General features: G+C 46.7%; 1 protein-coding gene and 1 long non-coding RNA gene across 2 annotated transcripts in view; one reads left to right on the top strand and one right to left on the bottom strand.

The window, feature by feature from the left end:
* The first annotated feature begins 3756 nt into the window (after positions 1-3756).
* The window catches only part of LOC120997100, a 26272-nt gene continuing 7590 nt past the window's right edge, over positions 3757-22438 (top strand). Inside the window, exon 1 of the long non-coding RNA XR_005778085.1 lies at positions 3757-3837. This is a non-coding gene — a long non-coding RNA (uncharacterized LOC120997100). The remainder of the gene's footprint in view (positions 3838-22438) is intronic.
* Positions 3932-22438, bottom strand: part of LOC120997096 (C-type lectin domain family 2 member B-like) — a 28783-nt gene continuing 10276 nt past the window's right edge. Inside the window, exons 2-6 of the mRNA XM_040427038.1 lie at positions 6436-6628; positions 6116-6273; positions 5481-5590; positions 4201-4342; positions 3932-4126 (exon numbers count right to left, since the gene is read on the bottom strand). Of these exons, the coding sequence (XP_040282972.1) occupies positions 4103-4126; positions 4201-4342; positions 5481-5590; positions 6116-6273; positions 6436-6628 (627 nt within the window). The 3' untranslated portion in view covers positions 3932-4102. The remainder of the gene's footprint in view (positions 4127-4200; positions 4343-5480; positions 5591-6115; positions 6274-6435; positions 6629-22438) is intronic.

Genomic DNA, 22438 nt, shown 5'->3' with positions numbered 1-22438 from the left:
GGTCCTGATGGTTTCCAATGTTACTGGCATGACAAGCAGATCCCACCTGAGATGTTTTCTACGCGTCACAGTGGAGGGGGCGCCATAATGGTCTGGGGTGCTTTTTCCTTCAGTGGAACAATGGAGCTTCAGGAAGTCCAGAGGCGTCAAACGGCCGCTGGCTATGTCCAGATGTTGCAGAGAGCATTCCTCATGACTGACGGCCCTCGTCTGTGTGGTAACGACTGGGTTTTTCAACAGGACAACGCTACAGTACACAATGCCCGCAGGACAAGGGACTTCTTCCAGGAGAATAACATCACTCTTTTGGCCCATCCTGCGTGTTCCCCTGATCTAAATCCAATTGAGAACCTTTGGGGATGGATGGCAAGGGAAGTTTACAAAAATGGACAACAGTTCCAGACAGTAGATGGCCTTCGTGCGGCCGTCTTCACCACTTGGAGAAATGTTCCCACTCACCTCATGGAAACGCTTGCATCAAGCATGCCGAAACAATAACGGCGGAGCTACTCATTACTGAGGTCATGTTTGGAGGTTGGATTTCTGTTTTGCGGGGGTTTAGGTTTTTTTGGGAGGTGTGGTCCTCAACTTTTGATCAGCTGAAAAACAGCCTGTTTCAGTTTATTCGTTGTTTTCATTCAATTGAATGCTCAAAAAATGTTTTGTCTCCCTCCCATTTCTTCTTGTTGCACGTTGAAGCTCTACTTGGAACCTTGTTAAGATCCAGCCATGCTAAATATAATTTTTTGCCATTTTTCAAGTGGTCTTAAACTTTTGATCAGGACTGTATAATGCCTTGGAAATTCTTTTGTCCCCTTCTCCTGACTGATACCTTCTAACAATGAGATCCCTCTGATGCTTTGGAAGCTCTCTGTGGACCATGGGTTTTGCTGTGGGATCCGACTAAGAAAATTTCAGGAAAGACCAACTAGAGCAGCTGAACTTTATTTGGGGTTAATCAGAGGCACTTTACATGATGGCCGGTGTATGCTGACTGCTATGTAACAGGATTCTGAATGTGATTGCTTCATTCTGAACACAGCTACATCCCCAGTTATAAGAGGGTGTGCACACTTATACAACCACATTATTATAGTTTTTTTTTTTTTCTTCCCTCTACCTAAAAGATTTCAGTTTGTTTTTCAATTGAGTTGTACAGTTTATAGGTCACATTAAAGCTGTAAAAAGTTCTGAAATGTATCCTTGCTTGTCTTGTTTTTTTTACAGCACAGAAACATGACATTTTAACAGGGGTGTGTAGACTTTTTATATCCACTGTATGTTGAAAAGCCTTGTGTAGTGTGAAAGTGGAAATAAATTAGGGCCTATTTGCCTATTACATCCACTGTATATAAATAAAATCTCTCTCCCAATCGTCAGTGTAAAACAGTATTAAATACAGAACCTCATTTGGCCACTAGAGGTCAGCACCGTGCACACTATGGACTGCTGTCTGCTTCTCCATCCTGGAAGTTCCCACCTCTCCTCCGCTGGTCGGTGAGACTGCAGTGCAACGTTTCCCAGAAGGATAAAACACAGGATTCATGGCTCCTTTATAACTCACTGCTTCCACCCCTTCCATCGCTTCTTATACTGATCTTCATGCTGGTGTCACACCTCAGGTCCATGTCCGGCAGGTGCACAGATATCAGACGCTCAAAGAAACAGGAGACCGACCATAGAAAGGCGCCATGTGCACAGACCTTTTATTAGTATAGACAGAGATATTACAGGCACAGGTAGGTTTCCTCCATTGCATCAGGGGTCCGGTTGGCACAGGAACACCTCCATAAATCAGACCCAGGTAAGTGCCGGAGCAGACCCCCTAATATCGGCCATGACTTAATTGATCCCTTCACAAAGCCCTAGGTGGGCCTGTTTTTTTTTTATTTTCTCAGAACGAATTGCGCTTTCTAATAGCACCATTGTATACGGCATGTGATACAGTGGAAAGCTTAAAAATACATATGGACTGGAATTGGGGGGGGGGGACTATTCCACCACAGTATTATGGGTCTTGTTTTACAGCATCCCCATGAGGTAACTGACATGTTAAAGGGTTTCTGTCACCCCACAAAACTGTTTTTTTTTTTTTTGGGATAGTTAGATTCCTCATAGTGCGATATAGGAGAATATAATGCTCTTACTTACTTTCATGCGGCCGATTCTTTATAAAACGAAGTTTTATAATATGTAAATGAGGGCTCTACCAGCAAGTAGGGCGTCTACTTGCTGGTAGCCGCAGCAGAAATCCGCCCCCTCGCCGTGTTGATTGACAGGGCCAGCCGGGATCTCCTCCTCCGGCCAGCCCTGTCAGTATTTCAAAAATCGCGCGCCTTGCGTCATTCGGCGCAGGCGCTCTGAGATGAGGAGGCTCATCTCCTCAGCACTCCCTCAGTGCGCCTGCGCCGATGACGTCTTCTCTTTCGGTGATGTCATCAGCGCAGGCGCACTGAGGGAGTGCTGAGGAGACGAGCCTCCTCATCTCAGAGCGCCTGCGCCGAATGACCAGAGGCGCGCGATTTTTGAAATACTGACAGGGCCGGCCGGAGGAGGAGATCACTTCTGGCCCTGTCAATCAACACGGCGAGGGGGCGGTTTTCTGCTGCGGCTACCAGCAAGTAGACGCCCTACTTGCTGGTAGAGCCCTTATTTACATATTATAAAAGTTCGTTTTATAAAGAATCGGCCGCATGAAAGTAAGTAAGACCATTATATTCTGCTATATCGCGCTATGAGGAATCTAACTATCCCAAAAAAAAAAATCAGTTTTGTGGGGTGACAGAAACCCTTTAAGTTCTTGCTCCGGGTCAGTACGATTACAGCAATACCACATTCATATCGTTTTTGTATTTAAATACTTTGAAAAATATTTTTAAAAAAATAAAAATTATTTGCATCGTCATCATATAAATCTAAAGTTATGGCGGTTGGAATATCTGCGGAGCTGCATGAAGGCTCATTTTTTATGGCTGATCTTGTAGTTTTTACTCATTTTGGGGATGTTACTTCTTGATCACTTTTTATAAAAAAAATTTATGTTAGGTGAACCGACCAAACAACGGCAAATCGGCCATTCTGATTCCTTCCGGTTACACTGTTCAGGATGAATACTTGGGTATTTAATTAGTTCAGGCATTTTGCGATGTGGAAAGGATAATTCTATTTATTTTTAATATTTAAAACTTTTTTTTCAATACATCTCTTTTTAGAAGACTTTAACAAGCAATCATTTGCACCATAGACTGGTGGTGGGAGGTAGGTAGGAACAGTGCTGTGGCAGGCCTCAGTCTTCAGAAGGCACACAAATGCCGTGATCACGACCTCTGAGGGGTTAAAAATCCATTCAACAATTGTAAAATAGCAGGCACCAGGCGACTGTTGAGCGGGCACCATCTATAAAGACCCCGCATGTAAGCCTGATGTCATGAATGGGTTAAAGTCTAATACAAAAAGACTAAAAATCAAATCCATTTCATCGAATAAAATCTTGACCGCACTCAGCTCGTGGTCGTACAGAACGTCTGCAGTTATTTCTCTGGATCACGGATCCTACGAGGAGCTCAGTGCTGTAACAGGGTCAGGGCTCAGAATGGTGGTGGGGGGCGGACGTGTGCTGTCTCCTCAAAGTCTAAAGAAGACGTCCTGCCTCCTCTCCAAAGCCCGATTCCTTAAGATGTGTCACATGACAGGATAAGCTTTCTAACTCTAAAATCATTGACTGTGCAGTGATCCCGGATGGTCAGCATACAGAGAGGCGACCCTGCGGCCATCCCGGCCGGTCAGCATACAGAGAGGCGACCCCGCGGCCATCCCGGCCGGTCAGCATACAGAGAGGTGACCCTGCGGACATCCCAGCCGGTCAGCATACAGAGAGGCGACCCTGCGGACATCCCAGCCGGTCAGCATACAGAGAGGCGACCCCGCGGACATCCCAGCCGGTCAGCATACAGAGAGGCGACCCCGCGGACATCCCAGCCGGTCAGCATACAGAGAGGCGACCCTGCGGCCATCCCGGCCGGTCAGCATACAGAGAGGCGACCCCGCGGACATCCCAGCCGGTCAGCATACAGAGAGGCGACCCTGCGGCCATCCCGGCCGGTCAGCATACAGAGAGGCGACCCTGCGGCCATCATGGCAAGTCATCGTACAGAGACCATCTGGGATCGCTGCAGATTGGTCACCATATGATGATCACGTCTGATCACGGTCTGTGCTCCCTGCGTTACTGATCCCAGCGACCGCAGACTTCACACAGATCCAGGGCCTATGAGTTGAACAAGCAAAGGCCAAATATTTCCCCGAATCCAACACACAGCAGCTCAACTGGGGGCCATCATACCTACGAGAGACGGAGAAGATGTGGTCAGTAACACAACATGATCCATCACCAATCAGGAGTGGAAACGGTTTTTCAAAAACTACTACTATGGAAGGACAATGCTAGAGCGGAGAGAGAAACGCGCTCCTGGTGAGGCTGTATTACACCGGCAGACCATCCAGGCGAGTGTTCCTGCCTGGCAATCGCCTGCTTGTAGTTACTGTTATCACATGCGGTGATCTCCTCCACAGTATGCCATCTCATACAGGATCATTGCCAGCAGTAGACCACGATTAGCACGATCTGCCACCGGCAAATTATGATTTTTTAAATTCTGCTAAAAGATTATAATTTGCTCCTTCATCGGGTAATCGGCGGCAGTATTACACAGGCAGATCATCGCTAATGAGCGTTCCTGGTCAGCAATGATCTGGCCGACAATCGTCTGGTGTAATACCGTCTTAAGAAACCGCTACAGTCCAGAGCGGGAATTACATTATTGTTCTGGACTGCGGCTCGGTGGAAAGTCATATTAAATGAGGTTGAGAAAGGGTTAACTCTCAGATGCTACATGACCCCCTTCCCATTTGGAAAATTTGCCCTTGATCCAATATGGCAGCTTTCAAGATCCGCAAAATACTGATACAGTCCGCGCGCAGTCCGCATTTTTTTAATGACCAATTGACTTCCATGGTTCGCATTTTGCACACCAGAACAGGACATGTTGTACAATTTGCAGAATGGACACAGGAACACGGACACGTGCACTAGACCTTGGTCTGACTCGCCAGTAGGGCCAAATATTCAGACAGTCAAATCGGACCGTACTCCTAGAGATGGCCGGTGCACGCCCAATGGAGCCGGGTCCACTGACTCCCAATGAAGGATCAAAAAAGGTAAATGAAGGCAGCACATGGTCTTCATCACCAAGTAGAAGGAAAACTTAAATCCACAGCGATGACATCTCGTGAGGCAAGGTTTCACTGAGGCCAAAACGTTGTGCCACTGGATATGATCACCATGGAGTAATGTTTTCCCTCCACTCGGCAATGAAGATCCCGTGCTGCCTGCCTTATCCCCAGCAGGGCCGGTCAGGTGGAGCGATGGGCCAGTTACCCCACGAGACGATGCAGCCGTCTCACTTCTTATGGTCACTCACTCTATGGGTCCCGTCCACACTGAACCATCCATCTGCTTCCACTCTCCTCCTTCCTTTTTCAGGCCGACCCAGTAGTCCCCGGTCAGGTTAGAGAGAGTCTTTATATCTTCCTGTGAAGAAAAACAAGCGTGTCATACAGAGTGGTGTAACGCCCCTCATCCATCCGTGGCCCCCTAACAGAAATGGGACCAAGTGGTTCTGACACTACCCCCAATCCACAGAGGCCTAATGAATCTGACCTTCCCCCTCTCCAAATCACAGGTGAGGCCAAGCAGATCTGATGCCCCCTTCCCCCACAGCAGAAGAGGAACCAAGGGCATCTGACCCTCTTTCTTCACTGATACTGTAGAGACCAGGTAGATCTGACTCAGTCATGAGGATCTAACAACCCACCCCCACCAACAGAAAATGGGCCAAGCAGCTCTGAGGGCAGCCACCATATCCAACCCCCAACAAAGAATTACAGATGGGAGATGTACAGCAGGACTTTACAAATGACCACCAGAAGGTGGCGCCAACTGCACCTTCTGTAGACTGATGTGTACACACAGCAATGCCACTAATACAGCATCGGAAACCGGCTGTCCAGTCCAGCAGTGTCATCACTTCATGCAACCCCCCACGTCTCCTGTTACCTGCGTCTCATCATCTGTGGTCAGCAGTGTTCCTCCTTCTGATCGGCAGAATTCCAGGCTGGATTTCCAGTTGTTTGTTTCCAGTGACATAAAGTAGCATTTCCCTTCAGACCTCATCCACTTATTGGGGCAGGAGGGAGATTCAGGAGGGAAGGGGCCTAGGAGACAAATATCAGGTAAGGGTCCTCCTCAGGCGCCGCTTATCTTGGGATGGCAGAAAAATGCACAAAGTATGGTGGGACTTTACAGTGGTGACCAATTTTTAGGACAAGATGTGCAACAGGTGATATGTAATGTACAGCATTCATAGAAAGCCTCACCGATAACACGAGAGAAGATACCTCCAAGGACTACGACCACGATGAGACTGATCGCCGCTGCGATCACCAGGCGGTTCTGACACAGATTTCTCGCATGTTTCAGCCACTGCCATCGACCCTGTGAAGTGTAATAACAGCGGTCAGCAACTTCATAGTGCGAACACGGCACCAGGCGGTGGAGGGCGCCCCCCATCTATCAAAAGATTCACTTGTGTCAAAATTCCCAATTAAGCAGAGATCTTGGAACGTTTGTTTAGAGACAGAGCTCACGTCACCCAGTTCTGAGGTTTTGTTACAGTTGTCAGAGGCCGCCCCGTCACATCAATATTCCCATGTGATTTTGGACGGGCGTGCACATCCAGACGCGCTGCGCTCATGTCTTACAAGCTCATTTCACCTTTGTGTTGCAAGCACGAAATCTGCCATAAAAACCCCAGAACGCCCCCAGTCGCCGGGACCTGTAAAGGATAGATGACTTACCTGCTTCCCGCTCCTTCTCCTGGCCTTCGATGCTCCACGGGGACATCTTGATGTCAGCATCTGGTTTGACATCTCCGCAGCCGATCCCATTGTGTCATGTGACCATTTGTCATGATGCAAGTGGATCGGGACACCGCTGCAGCCAGTGATCGGCTGCAGAGATGTCAAACCGGATGCTGACATCAAGATATCCCCGCGAAGCATTGCAGGCCTGGAGAAGGAGCGGGAAGCAGGTAAGTCCTCTTCCCTTTACAGGTCTGGATGAATGTGCAGACCCCCGACGATTCTTCCACAACCCCCATGGTTAACGCCACAAAGAAAAAGAAAAAAACAGGTCAGTATTGGGGGGATTTTGGTCATCCCACCTTATAAAAAAGCGGTATAAAAAGGTTAAAGGTCAAAAAGTTAAAGGGAGTCCGCTCATTCACTGCTATGTAACTCTGGACAGGTCATCAGTATCTGAACAGCAGGGTCTGACACCCGGGACCCCCGCCCATCAGCTGTTTAAAGAAGGCACCGGCGCTCCTTCTCCAGATTTTCCTAGGCCATATGATGTCACGGTCATCGTCACATGGCCTAAGACAGAGGTCAGCAACCTCCAGCACTCCAGGTGTGTGGGCACACGGCAGGGAGCAGAAGGGAAGGAGCGCCAGATGGTTTTTGGAGGGCAGATTTTGCTGGAATGACTTTTGGGCCCCATGTAACATTTGAAGACACACTAAGGTACCCCTACAGTAGAATCCCCCAAAGAATGACCCCATTTTGAAACCTACACCCATCAAAGAACTTATTGGGGTGTACTGATCACTTTGACCACCACAGGCCTTTAATAGAATTTAGAAACACTTGGGTGTGAAAATGAAAATTTGAATTTCTTCCAATAAAATGATGCATAAGCCCCCATTTTTTTTAATTTTCACAAGGGGTAAAGGGAGAGAAAGCACCACAAATTTTGTTAAGCATTTTCCTCTGAACACGACAACTCCCCATATGTAGTTTTAAATTGTTGTATGGGCACATGGCGGGTATCAGAAGAGAAGGAGCACCATATGGTTTTTGGAGGGCAGATTTTAGTGCCACAGTTTACAGACACCACGTTGCTATTGATCAGTGCAGCCATTTTCTGACAACCATACATTTTATTGTTCTCTCAGCGGAGCTTTATCATTGGTTCTATTATGGGGAACTTACAACGTTTGATCGCTTTTTATGTAGCTTTTTGGGAAGCAGGATAAAGAACCCTGCCATTGCTTTTTCTGATTTATTATTGCAGTAAACACCGCTTTGGAAAAATTACACCTTTATTCTGACGTTCAGTACCATTTACGCCTCTTTCACACGGGCTTTGCGGGAAAAGGTGCGGATGAGTTGCGGGAACATGTGTGAGTGCAAAACATTGTAATGCGTTTTGCACTCGCGTGAGAAAAATTGCGCATGTTTGGTACCCAAACCCGAACTTCCTCACAGAAGTTCGGGTTTGGGAACATGGTTATAAGGGAAAATAATAGCATTCTAAATACAGAATGCATAGTAAAACATCGCTGGAGGGGTTAAAAAATAAAATAAAAAATTAACTCACCTTAGTCCACTTGATCGCGCAGCCCGGCATCTCCTTCTGTCTTCATCTGATCTCTGTGCAGCAACAGGACCTGTGGTGACGTCATTCCGGTCATCACATGATCCATCACCATGGTAAAAGATCATGTGATGACCGAAGTGACGTCACCACAGGTCCTATTGCTGCACAGAGATCAGATGAAGACAGAAGGAGATGCCGGGCTGCGCGATCAAGTGGACTAAGGTGAGTTAATTTTTTATTTTATTTTTTAACCCCTCCAGCGATGTTTTACTATGCATTCTGTATTCAGAATGCTATTATTTTCCCTTATAACCATGTTATAAGGGAAAATAATAATGATCGGGTCCCCATCCCGATCGTCTCCTAGCAACCGTGCGTGAAAAATCGCACCGCATCCGCACTTGCTTGCGATTTTCACGCAAGCCATTCACTTCTATGGGGCCTGCGTTGCGTGAAAAACGCAGAATATAGAGCATGCTGCGATTTTCACGCAATGCACAAGTGATGCGTGAAAATCACCGCTCATGTGAACAGCCCCATAGAAATGAATGGGTCGGTATTCAGTGCGGGTGCAATGCGTTCAACTCACGCATCGCATCCGCGCGGAATACTCGCCTCTGTGAAAGGGGCCTTACAGGGATACCCATTTTATTTAGTTTTTTTTACGTTTTACCTCTTTTACACAAAGCATTTAAAAAAAATAAAAATCCTGTTTGTGTCACCATTTTCTGACCGCCATACCATTTAGATTTTTCTGCCGTCTTGTGTGGGGGCTCACTGCTTGAGGGATGAGTCGATGTTTTCATTCCTACCATTTGGGGTACATAGTACTTTTTAATGGCTTGCTATTACAAATCTATTACAAGACAAAGTGACTAAAAATGGCTGTTTTAACTTTTTTTTTATAGCATTTACCTGTAGGGGTGGAACATTAGAGATTTTTATAGAGCAGATCATTATGGACGCAGCGATGCCTAATATGTCTTTTTTGTTTACTTTCAAAAGTGTGATTTAAAGAAGTAAATGAGTTCGGGCCAGTGATCTGGCACTGCCACCATACAGAGGGCGACGCCCAGGGCCGTCTTTAAAAAAGGGCAAAAGGGGCAGCTGCCCCGGGCCCAGTTGCTCCTGGGGGGCCCAAGGCAGCTGCCTCTTGAGCCCTGCTAGCCACTGCCCCGGGTGTCAGGCTGTCAGCTACACAGGGGGTGCTGCCAAGCCATGCCTGTCGGCAATCCAGGCAGCGAACTATGAGAGCTGTGATTCTCTTAAGGACCTTAGATGACATCATCACCATGTGACAAGTAACCTAGCAATATTACTGGTCACATGGCTATGAGGTCATCAAAGGTCCTGTCTACCAGGAGTGTTGCTGCAGGAGAAGTTTGCCAGACTTGTGGAGCTTTTTTTGTGAAGATTACATCAGGAAAAGGTGACAGGGGCTGTTATACTAATATACTGTAAGCTACTGTATAGTGGGGGGCTGTATACTGTGGTGTGCTATACTGCTCTACTGTGGGGGGCTATACTGCTCTACTGTATACTGCGGGGGGCTGTATACTGCAAGGGGCTGTATACTGCGGGGGGCTGTATACTGCGGGGGGCTGTATACTGCGGGGGGCTGTATACTGCTCTACTGTACACTGCGGGGGGCTGTATACTGCGGGGGGCTGTATACTGCGGGGGGCTGTATACTGCGGGGGGCTATATACTGCGGGGGGCTATATACTGCTCTACTGTACACTGCGGGGGGCTGTATACTGCTCTACTGTACACTGCTCTACTGTATACTGCGGGGGGCTGTATACTGCTCTACTGTATACTGCGGGGGGCTGTATACTGCTCTACTGTATACTGCGGGGGGCTGTATACTACGGGGGGCTGTATACTGCTCTGCTGTATACTGCGGGGGGCTGTATACTGCTCTGCTGTATACTGCGGGGGGCTGTATACTGCGGGGGGCTGTATACTGCTCTACTGTACACTGCGGGGGCTGTATACTGCTCTACTGTACACTGCGGGGGTCTGTATACTGCTCTACTGTACACTGCGGGGGTCTGTATACTGCTCTACTGTACACTGCGGGGGGCTGTATACAGCTCTACTGTACACTGCGGGGGGCTGTATACAGCTCTACTGTACACTGCGGGGGGCTGTATACTCCTCTACTGTACACTGCGGGGGGCTGTATACTGCTCTACTGTACACTGCGGGGGGCTGTATACTGCTCTACTGTACACTGCGGGGGGCTGTATACTGCTCTACTGTACACTGCGGGGGGCTGTATACTGCTCTACTGTACACTGCGGGGGGCTGTATACTGCTCTACTGTACACTGCGGGGGGCTGTATACTGCTCTACTGTACACTGCGGGGGGCTGTATACTGCTCTACTGTACACTGCGGGGGGCTGTATACAGCTCTACTGTACACTGCGGGGGGCTGTATACAGCTCTACTGTACACTGCGGGGGGCTGTATACTGCTCTACTGTACACTGCGGGGGGCTGTATACTGCTCTACTGTACACTGCGGGGGGCTGTATACTGCTCTACTGTACACTGCGGGGGGCTGTATACTGCTCTACTGTACACTGCGGGGGGCTGTATACTGCTCTACTGTATACTGCGGGGGGCTGTATACTGCTCTACTGTATACTGCGGGGGGCGGTATACTGCTGTACTGTACACTGCAGGGGGCTGTATACTGCGGGGGGCTGTATACTGCTCTACTGTATACTGCGGGGGGCTGTATACTGTGGGGCGCTATACTGCATACTGTGGGGTGCTGTATACTATAGGGTGCTATACTGCATACTGTGGGGTGCTGTATATTATAGGGTGCTATACTGCATACTGTGTGGTGCTGTATACTATAGGGTGCTATACTGCATACTGTGGGGTGCTGTATATTATAGGGTGCTATACTGCATACTGTGTGGTGCTGTATACTATAGGGTGCTATACTGCATATTGTGGGATGCTGTATACTATAGGGTGCTATACTGCATACTGTGGGGTGCTGTATACTATAGGGTGCTATACTGCATACTGTGGGGTGCTGTATATTATAGGGTGCTATACTGCATACTGTGTGGTGCTGTATACTATAGGGTGCTATACTGCATACTGTGGGGTGCTGTATATTATAGGGTGCTATACTGCATACTGTGTGGTGCTGTATACTATAGGGTGCTATACTGCATACTGTGGGGTGCTGTATACTATAGGGTGCTATACTGCATACTGTGTGGTGCTGTATACTATAGGGTGCTATACTGCATACTGTGGGGTGCTGTATACTATAGGGTGCTATACTGCATACTGTGTGGTGCTGTATACTATAGGGTGCTATACTGCATACTGTGTGGTGCTGTATACTATAGGGTGCTATACTGCATACTGTGGGGTACTGTATATTATAGGGTGCTATACTGCATACTGTGGGGTGCTGTATACTATAGGGTGCTATACTGCATACTGTGGGGTGCTGTATACTATAGGGTGCTATACTGCATACTGTGTGGTGCTGTATACTATAGGGTGCTATACTGCATACTGTGGGGTGCTGTATACTATAGGGTGCTATACTGCATACTGTGTGGTGCTGTATATTATAGGGTGCTATACTGCATACTGTGTGGTGCTGTATACTATAGGGTGCTATACTGCATACTGTGGGGTACTGTATAGTGTGGGGTGCTATACTGCATACTGTGTGGTGCTGTATACTATAGGGTGCTATACTGCATACTGTGGGTTGCTGTATACTATAGGGTGCTATACTGCATACTGTGTGGTGCTGTATACTATAGGGTGCTATACTGCATACTGTGTGGTGCTGTATACTATAGGGTGCTATACTGCATACTGTGTGGTGCTGCATACTATAGGGTGCTATACTGCATACTGTGTGGTGCTGTATACTATAGGGTGCTATACTGCATACTGTGTGGTGCTGTATACTATAGGGTGCTATACTGCATACTGTGTGGTGCTGTATACTATAGGGTGCTATACTGCATACTGTGTGGTGCTGTATACTATAGGGTGCTATACTGCATACTGTGGGGTGCTGTATACTATAGGGTGCTATACTGCATACTGTGTGGTGCTGTATACTATAGGGTGCTATACTGCATACTGTGGGGTGCTGTATACTATAGGGTGCTATACTGCATACTGTGTGGTGCTGTATACTATAGGGTGCTATACTGCATACTGTGTGGTGCTGTATACTATAGGGTGCTATACTGCATACTGTGTGGTGCTGTATACTATAGGGTGCTATACTGCATACTGTGGGGTGCTGTATACTATAGGGTGCTATACTGCATACTGTGTGGTGCTGTATATTATAGGGTGCTATACTGCATATTGTGGGATGCTGTATATTATAGGGTGCTATACTGCATACTGTGGGTTGCTGTATACTATAGGGTGCTATACTGCATACTGTGGGGTGCTGTATACTATAGGGTGCTATACTGCATACTGTGTGGTGCTGTATACTATAGGGTGCTATACTGCATACTGTGTGGTGCTGTATACTATAGGGTGCTATACTGCATACTGTGGGTTGCTGTATACTATAGGGTGCTATACTGCATACTGTGGGGTGCTGTATACTATAGGGTGCTATACTGCATACTGTGTGGTGCTGTATACTATAGGGTGCTATACTGCATACTGTGTGGTGCTGTATACTATAGGGTGCTATACTGCATACTGTGGGGTGCTGTATATTATAGGGTGCTATACTGCATACTGTGGGTTGCTGTATACTATTGGGTGCTATACTGCATACTGTGTGGTGCTGTATACTATAGGGTGCTATACTGCATACTGTGTGGTGCTGTATATTATAGGGTGCTATACTGCATACTGTGGGTTGCTGTATACTATAGGGTGCTATACTGCATACTGTGTGGTGCTGTATACTATAGGGTGCTATACTGCATATTGTGGGATGCTGTATATTATAGGGTGCTATACTGCATACTGTGGGTTGCTGTATACTATAGGGTGCTATACTGCATACTGTGGGGTGCTGTATACTATAGGGTGCTATACTGCATACTGTGTGGTGCTGTATACTATAGGGTGCTATACTGCATATTGTGGGATGCTGTATATTATAGGGTGCTATACTGCATACTGTGGGTTGCTGTATACTATAGGGTGCTATACTGCATACTGTGGGGTGCTGTATACTATAGGGTGCTATACTGCATACTGTGGGGTGCTGTATATTATAGGGTGCTATACTGCATACTGTGGGTTGCTGTATACTATTGGGTGCTATACTGCATACTGTGGGGTGCTGTATATTATAGGGTGCTATACTGCATACTGTGTGGTGCTGTATACTATAGGGTGCTATACTGCATATTGTGGGATGCTGTATATTATAGGGTGCTATACTGCATACTGTGTGGTGCTGTATACTATAGGGTGCTATACTGCATACTGTGGGGTGCTGTATACTATAGGGTGCTATACTGCATACTGTGGGTTGCTGTATACTATAGGGTGCTATACTGCATACTGTGGGTTGCTGTATACTATAGGGTGCTATACTGCATACTGTGGGGTGCTGTATACTATAGGGTGCTATACTGCATACTGTGGGGTGCTGTATATTATAGGGTGCTATACTGCATACTGTGGGGTGCTGTATACTATAGGGTGCTATACTGCATACTGTGTGGTGCTGTATACTATAGGGTGCTATACTGCATACTGTGGGGTGCTGTATACTATAGGGTGCTATACTGCATACTGTGGGGTGCTGTATACTATAGGGTGCTATACTGCATACTGTGGGGTGCTGTATACTATAGGGTGCTATACTGCATACTGTGGGGTGCTGTATATTATAGGGTGCTATACTGCATACTGTGGGGTGCTGTATACTATAGGGTGCTATACTGCATACTGTGGGGTGCTGTATATTATAGGGTGCTATACTGCATACTGTGAGGTGCTGTATATTATAGGGTGCTATACTGCATACTGTGGGGTGCACTGTAACACTAGGGTGAGCCGAGCCCCGGTCTCTTTCCTGCAGAGCGGTGCCCACCTCCAGCCTGAGCCCAGCTGCCCCGAGCACTGATCCTGACCCGCTGGAGTCTTCGTTACTGGAAGTATTTACAGTCATTCACTGGACTCTACCAGATGTGTGGATTTGTTGTGTGTGTTGTGGTGGAGGGCGTGATTGCCTGCTAAGGTGTGGGAAGGCGGGATCCAGGGGGCCCAAGTAAATTTTTGCCCAGGGTCCAATCAATATTAAAGACGGCCCTGGCGACGCCCCTGCATCAGATACAGTGGAGTTCAGCCTGGCCTGAACAGGTTTTGGGCATGAAAACTGGCATCACAGCGGGCAGACTTTTCACTGATTTGAATAACTGATGTTTTTAAGGAGTTAAATGAATTCTGGCTGGGATATGTTGGCAGTGCCAGATCACTGGCCCAAAGTCATTTCATTCTTTAACCCTTTCACTACCATTTACGGCGCTGGAGCGAGATCTCAGCATCTAATGTGTTAAACCCGGAAGCTCGCGCTTCCGAGCATCTTACCGACAGCCCTGCAGCCAATGGAGCGGTCAGTAGTTGTTCTGAATACTATCAGCCTCACAGACGAGGATTATGGTATTCATGCTGCAATTCTTATTTTGGCCACCAGATGGCAGGCCAGGATAAGAAATGAGCAATTGACAGTTAAAAATCCCTTTTTTTTTTTTCTTTTTTTTCTTTTTAAGTTTACATTTATTTTTACACTATTTAGACATAAAGAACCTATACATATGGGGTATCGTTGTAATCGTACTGACCCAGAGAATGAAGGGAATGTGGGAACAAAACCAGTAAAACGGTGGAGAAATTGTGTTTTTTTTCCCCAATTCCGCCCAATTTGGATTTTTTTTTACCGCTTCCACTACATTGTATGCCTTAATTAATGGTGGCAATGGAACATACAACTTTTCCCGCAAAAAATAAGCCCCATACAGCTATGTGACCAGAAATCTAAAAAAGTTATGGCTCAAGGAAGATGGGGAAAGAAAAATGAAAAACGTAAAAAAAAAAAAAAAAACTCTGGTAGTGAAAGGGTTAAATCACAGGACGCTGACTGCAACTTTTTCTGTAACTGTGATGTGAATAAGAAGCCTGTACTGCTGATGAGCTATTCTCAGGACCCCCCCATCAGCTGTATGAGGAGACGACCCGCGCTCTTCTATCACTTTGGATAAGGTCTCCTCAAAATTAATAAAAAAACGCAAAAAAAAATACATGTGATGGGAATAATAAGAAAGCAATGTCTAAGGCCTCATGCACGCGAACGGCGGGTCCGTAATACACGGGCACCGGACGCGTGCATTTCGCTTCACGGACCCATTCACTTGAATGAGTCCGCAATCTGGAGATGCGGAACGGAGGCACGGATCGGAAGCACTACGGAGTGCTTCTGTGGGTTTACTGCATGCACTACTTTTTTGCGGTGCGGACAGATCACGGACCCATTCAAGTTGAAAGGGTCTGGATCTGTCTGCGGCCGCTGCACGGTCGTGTGCATGAGGCCTAATCTCAGATATACAGTCACCCCAGGACCAGGATCCCAAACCGACCACTACTACTACCACCATCAGAGCCATCATCCACTCTATGAAAGAACAGACTTCATTAACCCTTCACTCTCCCTTCAGTAGACTTCAGCACAGACAGCAGCTCCAGCACGCGACACCGCGGACACCTACCGAGGAGCACTACAACCCCCAGTGTGCACCGCAGCGTCTCACCTGGGCACGGGGGCTCGCGTTCTCGTCTGGAGAGGAGAGCTGTAAGGGGACGTCCACCGCCGGGGATGAGAGCGGAGGACTGGCCGGAGACGGGGAATCAGTAAGGGGCGCCATAGTGAGAACCTGCATCAACCGCTCCGCGACATCACTGTGACCAGGAGCCACAGGGGAACCTTTATATACTGCCAGCCCCTCCCCTACACGTATACGTATGACCAGGAGCCACAGGGGATCCAGGAGAACCCCTACATACTGCAGTGGCCAGCCCCGCCCCCTACACACGTATACTCCGCCCCTGCCGCGCCTCTTTCTTAAACTCCTCTTTCTCCCTAGCTACTAATGACGCGTCACTTGTTGATTGGCTAAAAGTTCTCACATACGTAAGGTATTCCCGGAATTCCAGCTACTACGTGACAAGTGATTCATAACCACGTGAGTCTGAACGCTTGTCACGTAGTAGCTGCTATTCCTGGAATAACCTACGTAAGTGAAAACTTTTAGCCAATCAACAAGTGACGCGTCATTAGTAGCTAAGGAGATTTTTGCGTTTTTTAATGAATTTTAAGGAGTTCATAAGTCATGAACTCCATACTGTACACGGGTCCTGTAGGTGCGGTATATTCCATACTGTACACGGGTCCTGTAGGTGCGGTATATTCCATACTGTACACGGGTCCTGTGTCCTGTAGGTGCGGTATATTCCATACTGTACACGGGTCCTGTAGGTGCGGTATATTCCATACTGTACACGGGTCCTGTGTCCTATAGGTGCGGTATATTCCATACTGTACACGGGTCCTGTGTCCTATAGGTGCGGTATATTCCATATTGTACACGGGTCCTGTGTCCTGTAGGTGCGGTATATTCCATATTGTACACGGGTCCTGTGTCCTATAGGTGCGGTATATTCCATGCTGTACACGGGTCCTGTGTCCTATAGGTGCGGTATATTCCATACTGTACACGGGTCCTGTGTCCTATAGGTGCGGTATATTCCATATTGTACACGGGTCCTGTGTCCTGTAGGTGCGGTATATTCCATACTGTACACGGTTCCTGTGTCCTATAGGTGCGGTATATTCCATACTGTACACGGGTCCTGTGTCCTGTAGGTGCGGTATATTCCATACTGTACACGGGTCCTGTAGGTGCGGTATATTCCATACTGTACACGGGTCCTGTGTCCTATAGGTGCGGTATATTCCATACTGTACACGGGTCCTGTGTCCTATAGGTGCGGTATATTCCATATTGTACACGGGTCCTGTGTCCTGTAGGTGCGGTATATTCCATACTGTACACGGGTCCTGTGTCCTATAGGTGCGGTATACTCCATACTGTACACGGGTCCTGTGTCCTATAGGTGCGGTATATTCCATATTGTACACGGGTCCTGTGTCCTATAGGTGCGGTATATTCCATACTGTACACGGGTCCTGTGTCCTGTAGGTGCGATATATTCCATACTGCACACGGGTCCTGTGTCCTGTAGGTGCGGTATATTCCATGCTGTACACGGGTCCTGTGTCCTATAGGTGCGGTATATTCCATACTGTACACGGGTCCTGTGTCCTATAGGTGCGGTATATTCCATACTGTACACGGGTCCTGTGTCCTGTAGGTGCGGTATATTCCATGCTGTACACGGGTCCTGTGTCCTATAGGTGCGGTATATTCCATACTGTACACGGGTCCTGTGTCCTATAGGTGCGGTATATTCCATACTGTACACGGGTCCTGTGTCCTATAGGTGCGGTATATTCCATACTGTACACGGGTCCTGTGTCCTATAGGTGCGGTATATTCCATACTGTACACGGGTCCTGTGTCCTGTAGGTGCGGTATATTCCATGCTGTACACGGGTCCTGTGTCCTATAGGTGCGGTATATTCCATACTGTACACGGGTCCTGTGTCCTGTAGGTGCGATATATTCCATACTGCACACGGGTCCTGTGTCCTATAGGTGCGGTATATTCCATACTGCACACGGGTCCTGTGTCCTATAGGTGCGGTATATTCCATGCTGTACACGGGTCCTGTGTCCTATAGGTGCGGTATATTCCATACTGTACACGGGTCCTGTGTCCTATAGGTGCGGTATATTCCATACTGTACACGGGTCCTGTGTCCTATAGGTGTGGTATATTCCATACTGTACACGGGTCCTGTGTCCTATAGGTGCGATATATTCCATACTGTACACGGGTCCTGTGTCCTATAGGTGCGGTATACTCCATACTGTACATGGGTCCTGTGTCCTATAGGTGCGGTATATTCCATACTGTACACGGGTCCTGTGTCCTATAGGTGCGGTATATTCCATACTGTACACGGGTCCTGTGTCCTATAGGTGCGGTATATTCCATATTGTACACGGGTCCTGTGTCCTATAGGTGCGGTATATTCCATACTGTACACGGGTCCTGTGTCCTATAGGTGCGGTATATTCCATACTGTACACGGGTCCTGTGTCCTATAGGTGCGGTATATTCCATATTGTACACGGGTCCTGTGTCCTGTAGGTGCGGTATATTCCATACTGTACACGGGTCCTGTGTCCTGTAGGTGCGGTATATTCCATACTGTACACGGGTCCTGTGTCCTATAGGTGCGGTATACTCCATACTGTACACGGGTCCTGTAGGTGCGGTATACTCCATACTGTACACGGGTCCTGTGTCCTATAGGTGCGGTATATTCCATACTGTACACGGGTCCTGTGTCCTATAGGTGCGGTATATTCCATACTGTACACGGGTCCTGTGTCCTGTAGGTGCGGTATACTCCATACTGTACACGGGTCCTGTGTCCTATAGGTGCGGTATATTCCATACTGTGCACGGGTCCTGTGTCCTATAGGTGCGGTATATTCCATACTGTACACGGGTCCTGTGTCCTATAGGTGCGGTATATTCCATACTGTACACGGGTCCTGTGTCCTATAGGTGCGGTATATTCCATACTGTACACGGGTCCTGTGTCCTATAGGTGCGGTATATTCCATATTGTACACGGGTCCTGTGTCCTATAGGTTCTATAGAATCCATCCTTGCAGATCACGTACACACATACATGCTGATGGTCTCCCCAGGGATTGTTGGGATCCTCCTGTCACACGGCTAGAATTCCCCAGGCTGGAACCCAATTGATCATCTGTGGGACCCCGTCCATGGTCGTGTCCGCTCTATGGACCCCCCACGCCCCCTCCAGCAGCTGTGGGATGCAGTCAGCATGGCTCCACAGACCTGTGACAAACTGCCAGGACCATATGGAGTCACTCCAGCCCGTCTAGATGCTGCTCAGAATAATGGGGCTCAGCTGTGTACATGTCCTGTGTTCTACAAGTGTCGGCACTTAAAATTTTTTTACAAAAAATGAAGTATTTCTCCCATAAAATTATTATCGATGTGCGATAAAACTGACCAGTTACTTTTATTCTACATGTAATTACGAATCCGGCAATACCTTATATGTATAGTTTTTCTTGCGTTTTGATAGAGAAAAAAAATTAAAAAGTGGGAAAAAAATCTGTTTTTTTTGGTCGCCATATATTGACCCCTATAACTTTTTGTAATTATGTGTACGGAGCTGTAATGGGGCTCATTTTTTGTGGGGCAATCTGAACTTTTCATTGATACCATTCTGGGTGCGTATGACTTTTTGATCACTTTTTATTTAATTTATTGTAGAAAATAAAGCGACCAAAAACTGCGAATTGGCCATTTGGATGCTTTTTTCCATTTTGCTGTTAGCCATATGGGGACTATATTTTTATACTATGGGCGTTTTCGCACATTGCGACACCCATGATGTGTATTTTTTTTATTTTTTTGTATTTTTCTAAATTTTTATGTTTTCTAATGTATTTTTTTTTTACACTTTTTTCAATCATCTGATTGCTATTATCATAGACTCCAATGCACTTGCATTGGAGTCTATGATGATTTTACTACTTTCCTATGGAGCCTTATTACAGGCAAGGGCTCCATAGGAAACACTATGCAGCAGCCTCCTGTCATTCAAAAAGACAGGGGCCGCTGCACACACGCTCCGGCTCCTCCGATCGGGGGAGCCGGAGCATAACCGAAAGTGTGCACTTTCTGTTTCAGCGCGCTCAGATACCGTGATCAGGATTGACCACGGAATCTGAGGGGTTAAATGTCTGCGATCTGCATTACTGCCGGTTGCGGACATGGGCCGCGAGTGTCTGCTATAAGAAGCAGGCGGCTGGCCACCCACGGCTATGGCGCCCGCAGCGCACAGGAGCATGCGCCATCTTTAAACACCCGCCCAGCGCTGTACATGTACAGCATAGGGTTGGTCAATATACCGGCGTTAGCGGTATACCACGGTATTAAGAAACAGCGATATGGCGATATTGCTGTTTCCTAATAACCGCGGTATTTTGTGACGTCATCAAAGCGGTCATGTGTGCTGACCGCTTCAAAAACTGCGTCCACGACCGCACACTCTTGCATCATTACATAGCAATTGCTGCCCGCATCGCCGCCCAGGCTCCTCCTCGGTGGCTCCCATGGTGAAGTCTCCGCCCACCGGCGTCTAACGTCGGAATCAGATGATGCCTGCTTATTAATTAAGCAAAATATATAATATGTATGTATTCATTTTATGAGCCTTAGTTAGTCCTTAGCATAAGACAAATCAGTAGGACATATATATATATTATTTTATATTATATTGTTATATGTTGCGAAGACAACATGTATCCAGTATATTATATATATTTCTCATTAGGAGAATATTTGTCTCTAAAAGAGTGTCTGTAAAGATTTGTGTCTTTGGTATGAAAGGAGGTACGGATATCTCTGTGAGAAAACAAGGCCATTCATATCATTATGATCCATAAATCAACAGTGTGAGAAACATTCAGAGAGACGCCTAGAGGTCTGTCTCTAATTGCTACAAGTGTCAGAATTAATCCCTATAGCTTTGAACTAAAGCTTCTAAGGTCAAATGTATCAAATACATTTTATTCAGACTTACATAAGTTAACCCTTTATACTATGATGCAAATAGCTTATACAGCAGTGCCACCTAGGTATCAGTAGGTGACATTACAACAGTAGCAAAAGTGCATTCTGGGTAGGGTTATGATGTCACATTTTTTATCAATGGTCACGCCCATCCGACAATGATTGGAAAGTTCCAAACTAGGAAGGTGTGTCTAACTGATAAGTTTGGGATCATAAGCCATACACAGAGGGAGGAGAAAAAAAACAAAACAAGTGGAGATCTCTAGAGAGGTCTATCAAGATGAAAGCCATGGTGAGATGCGCTATGATGGACCACCCAGCTTTCCTAGGAGCAGAAGTGAGATTCCTACTAGGACTTGGTAAGAGACACAGAAAATGATATTTCATTTTATTAAGACTAATTTGATAGTGTGGGTGAAATTATACCATCTAGATTGGCGAATAAATAAATGATTAATTGATCATCTCCATATTGAGATGTAGTATTAGGATATTGTGAGACTTCATTCTACCTGCAGAAGAATCTAGACTCATAATCTAGTAAAGCATTCAATAATTGCTTATATATATACACACACAGTGGATATAAAAAGTCTACACACCCCTGTTAAAATGTCAGGTTTCTGTGATGTAAAAAAAATGAGACAAAGATAAATAATGTCTGAACTTTTTTTGTGACCTATAAACTGTACAACTCAATTGAGAAACAAACTGAAATCTTTTAGGTGGAGGGAAGAAAAAATATAAAAATAAAATAAGTGTGCACACCCTTAAACTAATACTTTGTTGAAGCACCTTTTGATTTTATTACAGCACTCAGTATTTTTGGGTAGGAGTCTATCAGCATAGCACATTTTGACTTGGCAAGATTTTCCCACTCTTCTTGGCAAAAACCCTCCAAATCTGTCAGATTGCGAGGGCATCTCCTGGGCACTGCCCTCTTCAGATCACCCCACAGATTTTCAATCAGATTCAGGTCTGGGCTCTGGCTGGGCCATTCCAAAACTTTAATCTTCTTCTGGTGAAGCCATTCCTTTGATGATTTGGATGTATGCTTTGGGTCGTTGTCATGCTGAAAGATGAAGTTTCTCTTTATGTTCAGCTTTCTAGCAGAAGCCTGAAGGTTTTGTGCCAATATTGGCTGGTTGTAACGCTCCA

The sequence above is a fragment of the Bufo bufo genome, chromosome 4, assembly GCF_905171765.1.
Source record: "Bufo bufo chromosome 4, aBufBuf1.1, whole genome shotgun sequence".
Classification (NCBI taxonomy): Eukaryota; Metazoa; Chordata; class Amphibia; order Anura; family Bufonidae; genus Bufo; species Bufo bufo.
This window is presented reverse-complemented; position numbering and strand designations above follow the sequence as displayed.